Below are 12,167 nucleotides of genomic sequence, written 5' to 3' on the forward strand. Positions count from 1 at the left end.
GACGGGCAACAGTCTCGCAATTACTACAGCACCTAAAAGCAGCAGTAGGTCCTACAATTCAGTGCGCAGGTGGAAAAACATACCGTGCAGTTACTTTGCCTTTTTGTCTTTGGTCTGGCATGTTAGATTTTTCTGAGTAGTTTTTTTTTTTCATATTTTAATTTTTTGAATCCCGTAGTGAGTAGCCCGGTGTCACGCATGGCTCCCCGGGCGGTCTGGCTCCTGGTCGCGCTTTCCGGTGTCCTGCATGTGCGCTCCTGCTGGGCTTATGCCTGTCCGGCCATCTGCCGCTGCAGCGCCGACACCTTTCAGTGCAGCAGAGACACTCAGCTGGCCTCTCGGGCCAGGGCAGCATCCGTGCCTCGACTGTGAGTAACCCAACTAACTCCAGCTTCAATGTTGATAGTCCAGTCATAAACCTCTTTTACAGAGCCCATCACTGCTCTTATGCTATCTTTCTTTATAGGACTTTTTGAGTGTCTGACTCACTAACCTTTAGTGATTTTTATTCCCCTTACAGCCACTGTAATATCCCTAAGGGGCATTTGGCTAAATGTAGCCTATCATTTTAGGTTGAATGTAATTGTGAAAGAAAACTATTTTCTATTGGCTTCTTAACTTGTGGATTTAACAACTTTACTTATGAATCTTACAGAAGACTCAGTCATCTGCCCTTGAAAGAAGTACCCACTCATGCCTTCAAGGACCTGATTAACATTACAGTAATGTAAGTCCCTTGTTTTTTTTCTAGGCTGTGTTTTGGTTGGGTGAAGAAATTAGGGTATAGGGGAATTAAAGCTACATGTGGACAGCTGGTAGACACTTTAGCCTTGATGACACGTACAAGAAACTTGAAACTTTAAAGTGCTCATATTATGCTCATCTTCAGGTTCATAATTTGAATTAGAGGTTGTACCAGAATAGGTTTACATAGCTTAATTTAAAAAAAACATCATATTTTTTTGTAGGCTACTGCAGCTCCTCTTTTCACCCTGTGTGTTGAGCTCTCTGTTTTAGCTGCCGAGTGAGGCATAACTCTTCCATTCCATCTTTGTTGGGAGTCTCACATGCATAGAAGCTAGGTAGAGAATTAGGGCATCCCGTGCTAGCACCTTTGCGAGTATTATAACGTGTGTTACAAAGTGATGCAGCTTTGTCACAGAAGTAAAGGCTGGACTACAATAAAGCAGTTGGGAGCAGTGTTTTCTGTTGGAGATGGTAAGTCCCTTTGGGGAGGACTTTGGGCTTTTTCACTTTGTAAACCTGCACACAAACGATATATAACACAATAAAGGTAAGGGGGAAAGCCAAAAAGCATAATATGAGCACTTTAAGTGAAAAGTTTTAAAGTGATCAAATATGTTATGCATTTTAACACTTAATGTTTTTAAGTTAATGTTGCCAGCCATGGAATATGACATTATTTAGACATAAAATTCAAACTGAAATACAATTGACTGACCCTGAACAAGCATTTAAGCCTAAACTAATATTTTATATTATATATCATTATATACAATAATTTTTTTATTATCATCATATATCATGTTTATGCTTTCCACTGTGAGGAATTGTAATGTACCTGACAAAAAACTAAAAACTTGAGTCCTTGGCAAATTAACCTCTAAATAAAATACTTTCCTTGTAGAGCCGCCCATTGGTCTGTGTGTAGAGCAATTACAGTATGTCCATTTTGGACAAGAAAACAAAAGAAAACTACTGAAGATAAGCTAAAGTAGTAAATTTATTTCTAGAGGACACTTACACACATTCACATGCCTCTGAAGTCTGAAAAATGGTACAATTTCCCATATGCATCAATGAAAAACACTAAAGGCACCTGACCGAGCATCGCTTTTTTGACGCAATGGGAGTGATAATGCGTTGGTATAAACTGGGCTTTAAAAAGGACTCAAATATTTTGTTAAATTGTTAGACACATGATCTCTCTGTAGCTGTGATAATGAAAACTACATAGTTTTTGGAAATCAGGCATTGGAATTAAATGTATGTGTACAAAATGTCATTTTAATATTTAAACAAAAGACTTGTGAAAAAATATTTTTTGTTTTGACCCAAGAAACTATTAAAGACTCAACTATTACAGATATTTACCAGATGTACAGAAAAAGTGATAAAGGAAGAGGTTAACATTTTTTATGACTAATTATTTCCATGCATTTTTACTTTGAGGTGTTGCTCTGGAGTTTAGCTTTGCTGTGATCAAGGAAGGCGCCGACTCAGTCAGTTTCCATCTAATAGCAGTACATCTTACTCTGTATTAGCAGCTTTTAGGAATTTGTCCCATTCAGTAATCAGAAAAATAGTTTGCCACTGATATGCTTAGTGTAAGAGCTGCTCCTAAATAAGAATATTTTGATTATCATGTTATTGTTGATTATGTGTGTGTCAGGAATGAAGACTAGAGAGAAGGCTTTTAAAGTGCACAATTTGTGTGTTTAACAAAACGACACCAAAACATATTCAAACAAAATACAAAAAAAAACAAATTAAAGCTGCAAGCAGCGCTGGACAGGCCCTTGCGCCTCCGTGCATCAGGGTTACTGGCAGACGCCGCTCCTTGGGAGAATGCATTAGCGCGGCACTCAGACACTGCAAATCATCACCAATGAACAGGGAACTCTCTGCTGAGTTCAATGATACCTCACACAAGACTCTACGTCATACAGTGTATTAGCTGTGAAAGGGGGCATGGCCAAAGCATAGGGGTTGGGGCAAACCTTCACCAATGAAAAAGGAAGTCTGCTGAGTTCATTGATACCTCACATAAGACTCTACCTTAAATGGGTCACCAGTTATGAAAGGGGGCGTGGCTTAAGCATGGGGGGGGGGACATCACCAATGAATAAGAAGCTCTCTGCTGAGTTCAGTGATACCTCACACAAGGGTCTACATCAAATGGGTCATAAGTTATTAAAATGGGGCGTAGTTCAAGCATAGGGGGCGGGTCAAACCATCACCAATGAAGAGTGAACTCTCTGCTAAGTTCAATGACACCTCATACAATACTCCACATTAAACATGTCACATGTCATGATTACATGGCCTAAGTTAGTGGGTGTGGTCAAAGTATATGGGGTGGCTCAGTATCACATGTAGACCACACAAAAACTGATCAGTTTGATCCTCCTCAGACTTTACAGCCCTAACCAAGAGCTGCTAGCTGGATTGCCTGCCATTCCTTCAGAAGATTTACACGATAGATCTGCTTCTTCTTCCAATGGCAAGGCATGTCAAGCTCAACCGTGGCAGAACCCATCTGCTGGAGAACCTTAAAGGCCCTCTGCCACTTGGTTAGCAACTTGTTGTCTGTGGTTGGAAGAAGCAGAAGGACCTCTTGCCCTGGCTAGAAAACGCTGGTCTTAGCCTTCTCATCAAACAAGTCTCTTTGCCTTCTCTGTGCTTCCTTCATGTTGGTCTGTACCAGAGTTATCATCTCCCTCTTTTCCCTCATGTTCATGACATTCTGAAGGACCGGAATTTGCTGCGGTCTGCTCAGTGGCCCCCAGGTGTCTGAGTACATCAAGTGTTTGTCTCAATTTCCTCCCGTACAAAAGTTCAAAGGGCAAGTAGCCTGTTGAAGCTTGCGGGACCTCTCTGTAAGAGAAAAACAGATACAGCAGCCAACAGTACCAGTCTTTTCCATCCTCAGCTACAAACTTCCTTAGCATTGTCTTTAGGGTTTGGCTGTACCTCTCCACTAACCTATCAGTTAGGGGGTGGTATGGAGTGGTCCTAATACCTTTAATTCCTAACAAGCTATACACCACTGTAAGGTCGGGATAGAAAAGCAGTACCTTAATATGTCACTATCTCTTGGGGAATAACAACTCTGGAACAAAAACTGCAAGAGAACAGGTGCTATTTCCCTGGCTGTAATTGGTTTCAAAAGAAACGCTTCTGGGTAGAGTAGAATAATCACACACTAACAGTATGCACTTATAACCAGCCTTAAACCTCTGTAGGGGTCCTACAATGTCCATACCAATCCTAGAAAATGGCACATCAATTATTGGCGTGGGCTGCAAGGGGAACGGTCAAACTTTCTGATGACTGGCCAACTGGCACTCAGGACCACTTCTACAAACTTTTTAAAGATCAGTGTACAAACCTGGCCAGAAATATTTGCCAGCAATACGGTTTAGTGTCTCTAACACTGCCCCGACGACCCGCCCACGGTATGCTGTGACCCAATGTTAATACTTTCTCACTCAAGCTGTGTGGCAATACAAGTTGCTCTGTGGCACCCCTTCTAGCTGATGGTATAGCAACCCTTTCTGTTAAACGACACTCTCCCCTTTTAGGGAGGGCGCAACACCTGTGCTCGCCCCATCTATCTCAGTGACCTTGCTAAAGGCAGTCTCTAGCGTAGCATCCTCCTTGGCCAAAAGAGCTGGCCAAAATCCCCATGGACCTCCCACCAACGGCTCTCGGCTGGCTGCCCCGGCTCGGAGGTCTGTGGCGGCCGCTGCCTCCTGACCGTCCCCACTAACTTCTCCTTCCTTTTTTGCTGCCTACTCTTGTGCACCTTGCCATTACTCTCCCTAGGGAGCTCTGCCTGGCTAAAGGTAAACTGGTCTAACCAGTAGGGGTGAGGAGTATAATCTGGAGCCAGACTGGTAACCTCCTTGGCTTTTTCCCTGGTTACAACCATGTTAACTGGCTTACTCTCCTGCAGTAACTGTTGGATCTTGGCCTAGCAGCACTGGGTGAGTCAAACCTGGGACTACCCCAACCTCCAAAAAATACGACTGACCCTGTATTTTGAGAATCACGCACCACACATCTATCTCCTTATTCCCAATCTGCTGTTGAACCAGGTAGGGCATCTCTAAAGTCTGTATGCTCCCTGAGTCTAACAATTCAGTGGGAGGCATGTCATTGACCAAAGCACTGGCTTTTGGCATCTTACACTTAACTTCCTGAACACCTCCTTCTTGCACAGGGGTCCTGGGAACACAGCACATGATATGGGCACCGTTAGCTTTCCTGGCTGGACATTGAGGCCTAATGTGACCTTCCTTTCCACAAAAAACTTACAGATAGGAGGACCTTTGTCTGTCTTTGCTGTATTACCTTCTGGAGCTCTTATGTCTGCACTCCTGATGACAATTGGGACCCAATCGATTACAGACTGTTCATTAGACACTCTGTAAATCCGAACTTGCCTAATGTGTGCAATACATTTGCCATGGATTACTTTATTTTTACAACATAGGCTATTACTTCAGTTATTACTTCACTCTGCATGGCCTTCTTCACACGCTGGGTGTTGGGGCGACTTGGCCTTTCCAGTTTTTCCAGCTTCAGAGATGGAAAAAAAGTGTCCCACCACTGCCACCAAATATCAGGATGAAGACTGGAGAGAAGGCTTTTAAAGTGCTCAATTTGTGTATGTGTTGACAAAACAACACCAAAACATACTCAAACAAAATACCAAAAAAAATCCATTTAAGGAAAAATACCCTCAAACAAACGGAACCGCAACCTCTCTGCAAGCTGCCCATTCCTCCTCCTGCTCCTCTTTTCCTCAAGCCCTTTCTACCCATATATATATCTATACACTGTACATGTGCTTACACAACCACAATTACAAACACTTACCACAAGCATCCACACTTTAGGATTGCCCAGCCCCTCCCTATAGAAAAGACTTATGAGGCAAACCTGCTGGCACTCTCCTCAAGCTAGTGAGCAGCAGATCTACCCCCCACATCACAGGCAGAACCAAAGCAAAACACTATGAACCCATAAAACCTACTGAACTATGTCAAATAATAGAATAACAAATAAACTAAAACAATAACCTATAACATTACACTGAAATTAAGAGGAAAGAGGAAAATCATGGATATCCTTTGTTAAACAAGGTTTATTTAAAGAAGAAAGATAGATATCCCACGGCTGTGACACGATGAAGGCCACGCAAAAGCTAGATAGGCTTTACAGTTTAATATTTTCATGACTGTCTGACTTGAAAGTCAAATGTTGGGCCTTTTAATTACAACACAGCAATATGTAGTATTAGTAAAATTTTCAGCAAAATTCAATTGTAAAATAACCCTCAAATTAAAGTCAAATCATAACATGATAACATCTTGTCTGATTAATTAGTGGTTTAGGGTGAGACTCGGAAATGATGAAGAAGACTTTATACATGACAAATCCCATGACTTTAGATTAAATGCAGCTTTATTCACACAGTGAACAGACCTTAACGAAAGGAAGAATAGTTGACATGCAGTCAGATGCATCGCTCAAAGATTCTCAACGAATGCCAAATCAACACATCCTTTATAGTCTTTAGGACCTACCTTGTGGACCCACTCATTCCCAACATCATCCTACACTCAGGAGATTCTCATCATCAGACAGACACCACTACTCGTGTGGGCCTCTGCGACTCTGATACCAACAAACATTCTAAGTGTGTTATTGTCACTCTCTGACAGCGACTCTTTCAGGGCCCCATCCTGTTATGATTTTACCCACGTCACATGTGGATCTTGACCATTTCTCACACACAGGGCCCCTGACTCGTAATCTTCAGTTTCCAGAAGACAGGTCCCTCTCATGAGATACTTTAGAGAAGATATAAAAATATGAAAATACATTTGGTACATGCAGAAGGAATAGTCAACCTATCAAGGTGTAATCTTTATCATGTTTACAGCTACTAAATACAGAGTCCTGAAGCCACCACATTATCCTCTACGGGTTTCACCATTAAAATAACATGTTACTAACAGTTTGATGAGCAGATAACGTGTGTTTGCCTGAGGTAAAATCATTTTGAGTTGGTGTCGAGCGTTTGACTTTGCTCCGCTCCTCAGGGACAAGTCTTATCAGTCTCAGATACTTACAGTACTTCCACAATGTGTTCATTACGTTCAAAACGTGTCCCTAGTAAAAAGCGATAAAACACATTCAGGTTTAAATGAGGTTGCAGCCCTAAAGCTATGACCCTTTGTCTTTTCAGCCTATTACAGTAACTCCTGTTTCAAGGTAGATTGGCACAAGGTTGTGTGGTTTTTCACTGGTGACGCAAACTAGAAATCACTTTATGTAGATGTGAAAAAGCTTTTCATGAGCTGCAATGTGAGTGGCAATTGTGACAAATATTGTACACAATGCAATCAGAGGAGGGCTTAAAATAAATGTGTTTGAGATGGAAGCAGAGTGATGTGACCTAAGAAAAGTGTCGGGTGATTACAGTAAAGTGGGAGTCTAAAACACATTGATTACAAAAAGAAGATGGAGAGGGAAGTCAGCCATGCCGCCATAAGAAAACAAAGTGTTCAAGGGCAAATCAAGAAGTCTTGTTGACTTTGTTTGTCTCTGAATGTCTTTGTTTAGTCCTCCTTTTTAAACATCTTCACTTAGTCTTTCTGGCCCAGATGCATTCCTGATACATTTGGAGCTTTTCCAAACATGAGGTGAAGCATGTGCTTGTAGGTGCCCTAGAAGTGTGAATTGCTGGTGGTGGTATTTTAATATTCCCCTCATGGCTTTTATCCCGATATCAATCATCTCTGTCCTATTTCTAAAAGAAGTGCATTAAAAAGTGAGTAAGAAAAGAAAATCTCGGGTTGCTCTTGATATTTTTTGGCTAAACAGGCTCTTGGTAATCTGTTCACTGATGAGAAGCCATGTCTGTGCCACAGAGAGATCTCCCAGAGCAACTGCATCGTGTGGATAAAGAGACATGCCTTCCTCTCCCTCCACTACCTGACTGAAATGTAAGTGGCCCTTTACATTCCGAAAAACGTTAAATTCAAGCTGCATGATGAAATCCGTATTTTATTTGAACAGCTGGTATGTGTTTTCCATTGCATTTAAGTTTCACAGGATTGGTCTCTAAATCACAAAGCGCCATGTTTAATCCTTGACTTTCAGAGCGGCAGATGTATGAACGGGCTTTTTTGTGTTAGTTTGTTGACAGCCACTGACAGCGATATTGTTATTACTGATGCTTTTTTTGTCATTTTTATTTCCGCAGTTCAGTGCAAAATATCAACAGTCTAAGGGTTATTGAGAAAGGGGCCTTCACTGACCTGCCCAAGCTTGGATATTTGTAAGTCATGCTTTGTATTATTATCATTATTCACTTATTCAAACCCCACTGACCAGCAGGTGGGTAACACATCATAATCCCCTGCCCTGCAACCATGCATTGTACAAACTCACATGGCTTTATTTTAAATGTAGTGTATAAAGGCCTAATGGGAATTTTAAACAAGTTTAGGCTATAAATGATGTGGTATGTTAATTGGTCCATATTTTTCTCTTGTCTGTATAAAGATAAGCAAAAATGCATAAAAATGAAGAGTTGGAAAAAGCCAATACAGACTAAGTACGACATGTCAGACTTGGATGTTAAGGGGTTTTAAAAGTCAATGATGTACTCTTAAGTTTGACTTTCAGATATTTAAACATTTTAAAAATAATGCAAGATACTGTTGAAATGCTGTTGAGTTGCATTGTGGGAATTGTAGGATCCATCTTAACATCAATATTTTGATTTATCTAGCATTCATTTCTGCAAGTTAAATGTGACGAAACATGAGGTCACAAGAAAACAGTGACATGATGTGATAAACCACATTTAACTTGAACTGGAAATGTGTCTTACCAACCGAGACATCTGCAACCCTGTGACATTTTGCGGGCACTTTGAAAATGAGTTCTTTTTATTTTTATTTTCTTATTGCAATACGGAAGACAAAACATTAACAGAGCAGCAAAAACGTTAAAAACAAACCAAACAGTGCTTACGGGACAAAGAAAATGTTAATTTTCACGTGTATGCGTTACTGTGTTTACGCAGTTAGTTGTTGTAGTTATAAATGGAAAATAATACAAAAAAGAAAATTGTTCTTAACTGCTCATGATCTCTGCTGCTCTTCTTCCCAGGAGCATCTCTAACACAGGGCTGATACACTTCCCAGACTTCACAACTATCTCTTCCCTGGTGCCATTTATTATTCTGTAAGTAATCCCATTAGAAAATAGTGTGTTTCCAAACTGGATTAGTGTCTTTCTGCATGTTCCAAAGCTGCGTGTTCTTCGTGTTGTAACTCCAAGTGGCGGCCAAGTTGTTTATTCTAAGCCCGGTTTTATCTATCAATGTCACGATGCCATCAACCCTGAGGCAAAAATCTCCAACTGGGTCACAATTCGTGAAACTGCTCCCTTTCTATGAAAGTGTATAATTATGTCTAACTGAAAATTTGACTAAATTGAAGGTTATCTCCTCCGTTTACAGAGAAATGGCAGACAACATGAGGATTGACATCATTCCTGCCAATTCTTTCCAGGGTATCACAGAGGAGTATGTTGACATGTGAGTACAGGAGCCAAATAGTTTTTGTTAACTATCGAAGCTAAGGGCAACAATTTGTCACCATTTGTTAAGAATGTGTTTTGATATGTCTCAATATGCTCATGTAATTAGATGTACATTTTTTTGACCTTGATGATAGATGCTTTTGACAGCAAATTTATAACATTGTGTCCTCGATAGGAACCTGGTTAGAAATGGCTTCAAGAAAATAAAATCTCACGCATTTAATGGAACCAAGATCAACACACTGTAAGCATTTTCATAATCATACTACCCTAACAACAACAACAACAAAATAATAATAGCATGCCGATGCAGTATGTTACTGTTAAGTATGCTGTTTAGGTTAAAGGCTTTTCTTTTTCTAATCATAAAAAATGTGTACCAGTAAACAAACGTTATGTAAGACTAAACAAAGATTGGATGCCCCGTTGTTTTCTTGCTCTGCCCCGTACTGCTGAATGTTGATGGGGATGAGATGTGTGCAGACACCCTGCAGTCTAAAAATAATCATCGTCCTCTGTGTCAAGCTAAAGAAACCAAAAAGTAGATGAAAAATTGTTTCAGGGGCATTCTTGGCCATTAACGTGTCATCTTACATTATCTTTCATATTGCATGTTAACTTTTAAACTACTGTTTGGACTGAAGGTCACTTGTGTTACAGGTTTTTGTTTTTTTTTACATTTTTGTAGGATTTTGAGAGACAACAGATATCTCAGTGACATTCAAGAAGACGCCTTTGAACAAGCCATAGGTCCAATTTCTCTGTAAGTGACAATATTTCAAGTTAATAAAACCAATGAAACTAAAGAAAATGTCATGACATTTTTCTGGAAGTCAGCTTAAAACTGTGGTGGAAGAAGCATACAGTAGCTGCATCTTTGAGCTCATTGTTTTGGTTTTAGTTCACTCTCACCACTGTCTTTTTCAGCCAAAAAGCTCTAAAAGACAAGTGACACGCAGCTAATTAACACAGTGGGGCATTTAGCAGCTGAAGTGAAATGTATGTTATCTTAAGGGGTTAGTAGTGTAAAACAGAGTACATTTAATTAAAACTTAAAAGTAAATTGATTTGCATTCCAGTTGTTGATTGTAGAAGTATTTCTTATGCAGAATAGCCCCTTTCAGAATGTTAAGTATTTCTTTTTTACTCTTTTAGTGTTTTTAAGCAATTGTTTTGTATTTTTAGATAACATACTGAAGAGGAATGACAGCAAATTAGTGTTCATTTTGATGTTGTAGTTCATCAGCCCAGAGCTTAAGTATTTTATACTGTATACCGTTGGGCAGTTTCATCTATAAAATACATCATATTGTATCAATTGAATATATGATTTAATATAAAATCTTCACCTGCAAAGTAGCTGTCAAATAAATATAGCGGAGGGAAAAGTATCATTTATCTGTGAAATGTAGCCATGTAGAGAAGTGAAAAAAAGAAATACTTGTACCTGAGAATTGCTCAGAAGTGTACCAGAAGCAAAGTTATAAATAAGATGGAATAAAAAAAGCAGGACATTTATGATTATAACGAAGTTCAAAACGAGAGAAGACAATCCCACATTCGTTACCTCTTTTGTTATTTTAATCAACAGCATAAAGGCGACTATATTTGAACTAGGCCAGTGAAGCAAGATTAATATTCATAACAATGTTTATCATTTTATTGTATAAACATCGGGCTGGGGTGACAGCCTGTCTGTGTAAACAACCACCAAACCAAGGAGGAGTGTTGAATACTGATTAGAGAGCAAACAGCCCAGTCTGCTGAGCATGCACGGCAAGCCCTTGTTATAAATATGAAATTTTCTGTTATCTTGGTTATGAATTACATCCGTGATCGTAGAGTAGATCCTGAATGTTTTTTTTGCTTAGGATGAAATGCATTCAGTCCTATGTAAGTGACAGTAATTGCAGCCTCTATTCTTTGAAGAAGCATTTATTTTGTAAATGAGCATCCCTTCCAAAAGACCTTGATGTTTTGATGACTATGAAAACTTTGAATTAGGGCTTGACTGCCACAGTCCCTAGAACTCAGTGAGTTCATGTAAGAGATTCAGCAAATTTGCCTGAAACCGCACTACTTACAATAATTAACAAAACACCAGATCATGGTCCTTTTTTGTGGGACCACGGAGTATAAAATGCATGTGAAATCCCAGACAAAATAGACTAAATCTGCTCTCGTTGCTTGTGTTAGTCCAATGCCTTATTGAAACCCTGTGTTTTCTTTGTAGACATTTGACTAATCTTCACTGAAATATGTGTCTATGTTCTCTGTGTGTGTGATTCAGGGATGTTTCCTCCACAGCTGTGAGTTCCCTCCCCCCGAAAGGATTGAGGCAGGTGAAATTTCTGAAAGCCAGCTCTGCATTTGCTCTGAAGACCCTCCCTCCACTGGAGAGCCTGGCGGAGCTGCTGGATGCCCAGCTCACATACCCCAGCCACTGCTGTGCCTTCCACTCATGGCGTCTGAAACAAAGGTAACCGACACCTGTTCCCAGAGATCTAACAAATCCATTCACATCTGCATGAAGAAAAAAAAAGGCTCTGTCCAATGAATACAGATCATCAGAGGTTTGGTAATTAGCAGTTGAGTTTATTGATATTTTGTGGTCTAACCTTTTCCCTTCTTTTTTTCATTTAAAGTGCCTTAAAGAACCTCTCAAAGTTTTGTGATTTCAGCGAAACTGAAATGTAAGTTACTTCACTACCCGCTTAGGGACTGTACACAGATATTTTTTTAAAATACCCTCCCTAACATTACTATCTTCTATGGACCCTCCCCTTAACTTCAAGAAT

General features: G+C 40.0%; 1 protein-coding gene across 1 annotated transcript in view; it reads left to right on the forward strand.

Moving 5' to 3' along the window:
- Positions 1-12,167, forward strand: part of lhcgr (luteinizing hormone/choriogonadotropin receptor) — a 14,739-nt gene continuing 2,572 nt past the window's right edge. Inside the window, exons 1-10 of the mRNA XM_032541893.1 lie at positions 1-368; positions 656-727; positions 7,686-7,760; positions 8,021-8,095; positions 8,935-9,009; positions 9,287-9,364; positions 9,545-9,613; positions 10,058-10,132; positions 11,660-11,848; positions 12,015-12,062. Coding sequence (XP_032397784.1) covers positions 199-368; positions 656-727; positions 7,686-7,760; positions 8,021-8,095; positions 8,935-9,009; positions 9,287-9,364; positions 9,545-9,613; positions 10,058-10,132; positions 11,660-11,848; positions 12,015-12,062 — 926 coding nt within the window. The 5' untranslated portion in view covers positions 1-198. The remainder of the gene's footprint in view (positions 369-655; positions 728-7,685; positions 7,761-8,020; positions 8,096-8,934; positions 9,010-9,286; positions 9,365-9,544; positions 9,614-10,057; positions 10,133-11,659; positions 11,849-12,014; positions 12,063-12,167) is intronic.

The sequence above is a fragment of the Etheostoma spectabile genome, chromosome 17 (assembly GCF_008692095.1).
Source record: "Etheostoma spectabile isolate EspeVRDwgs_2016 chromosome 17, UIUC_Espe_1.0, whole genome shotgun sequence".
Lineage (NCBI taxonomy): Eukaryota > Metazoa > Chordata > Actinopteri > Perciformes > Percidae > Etheostoma > Etheostoma spectabile.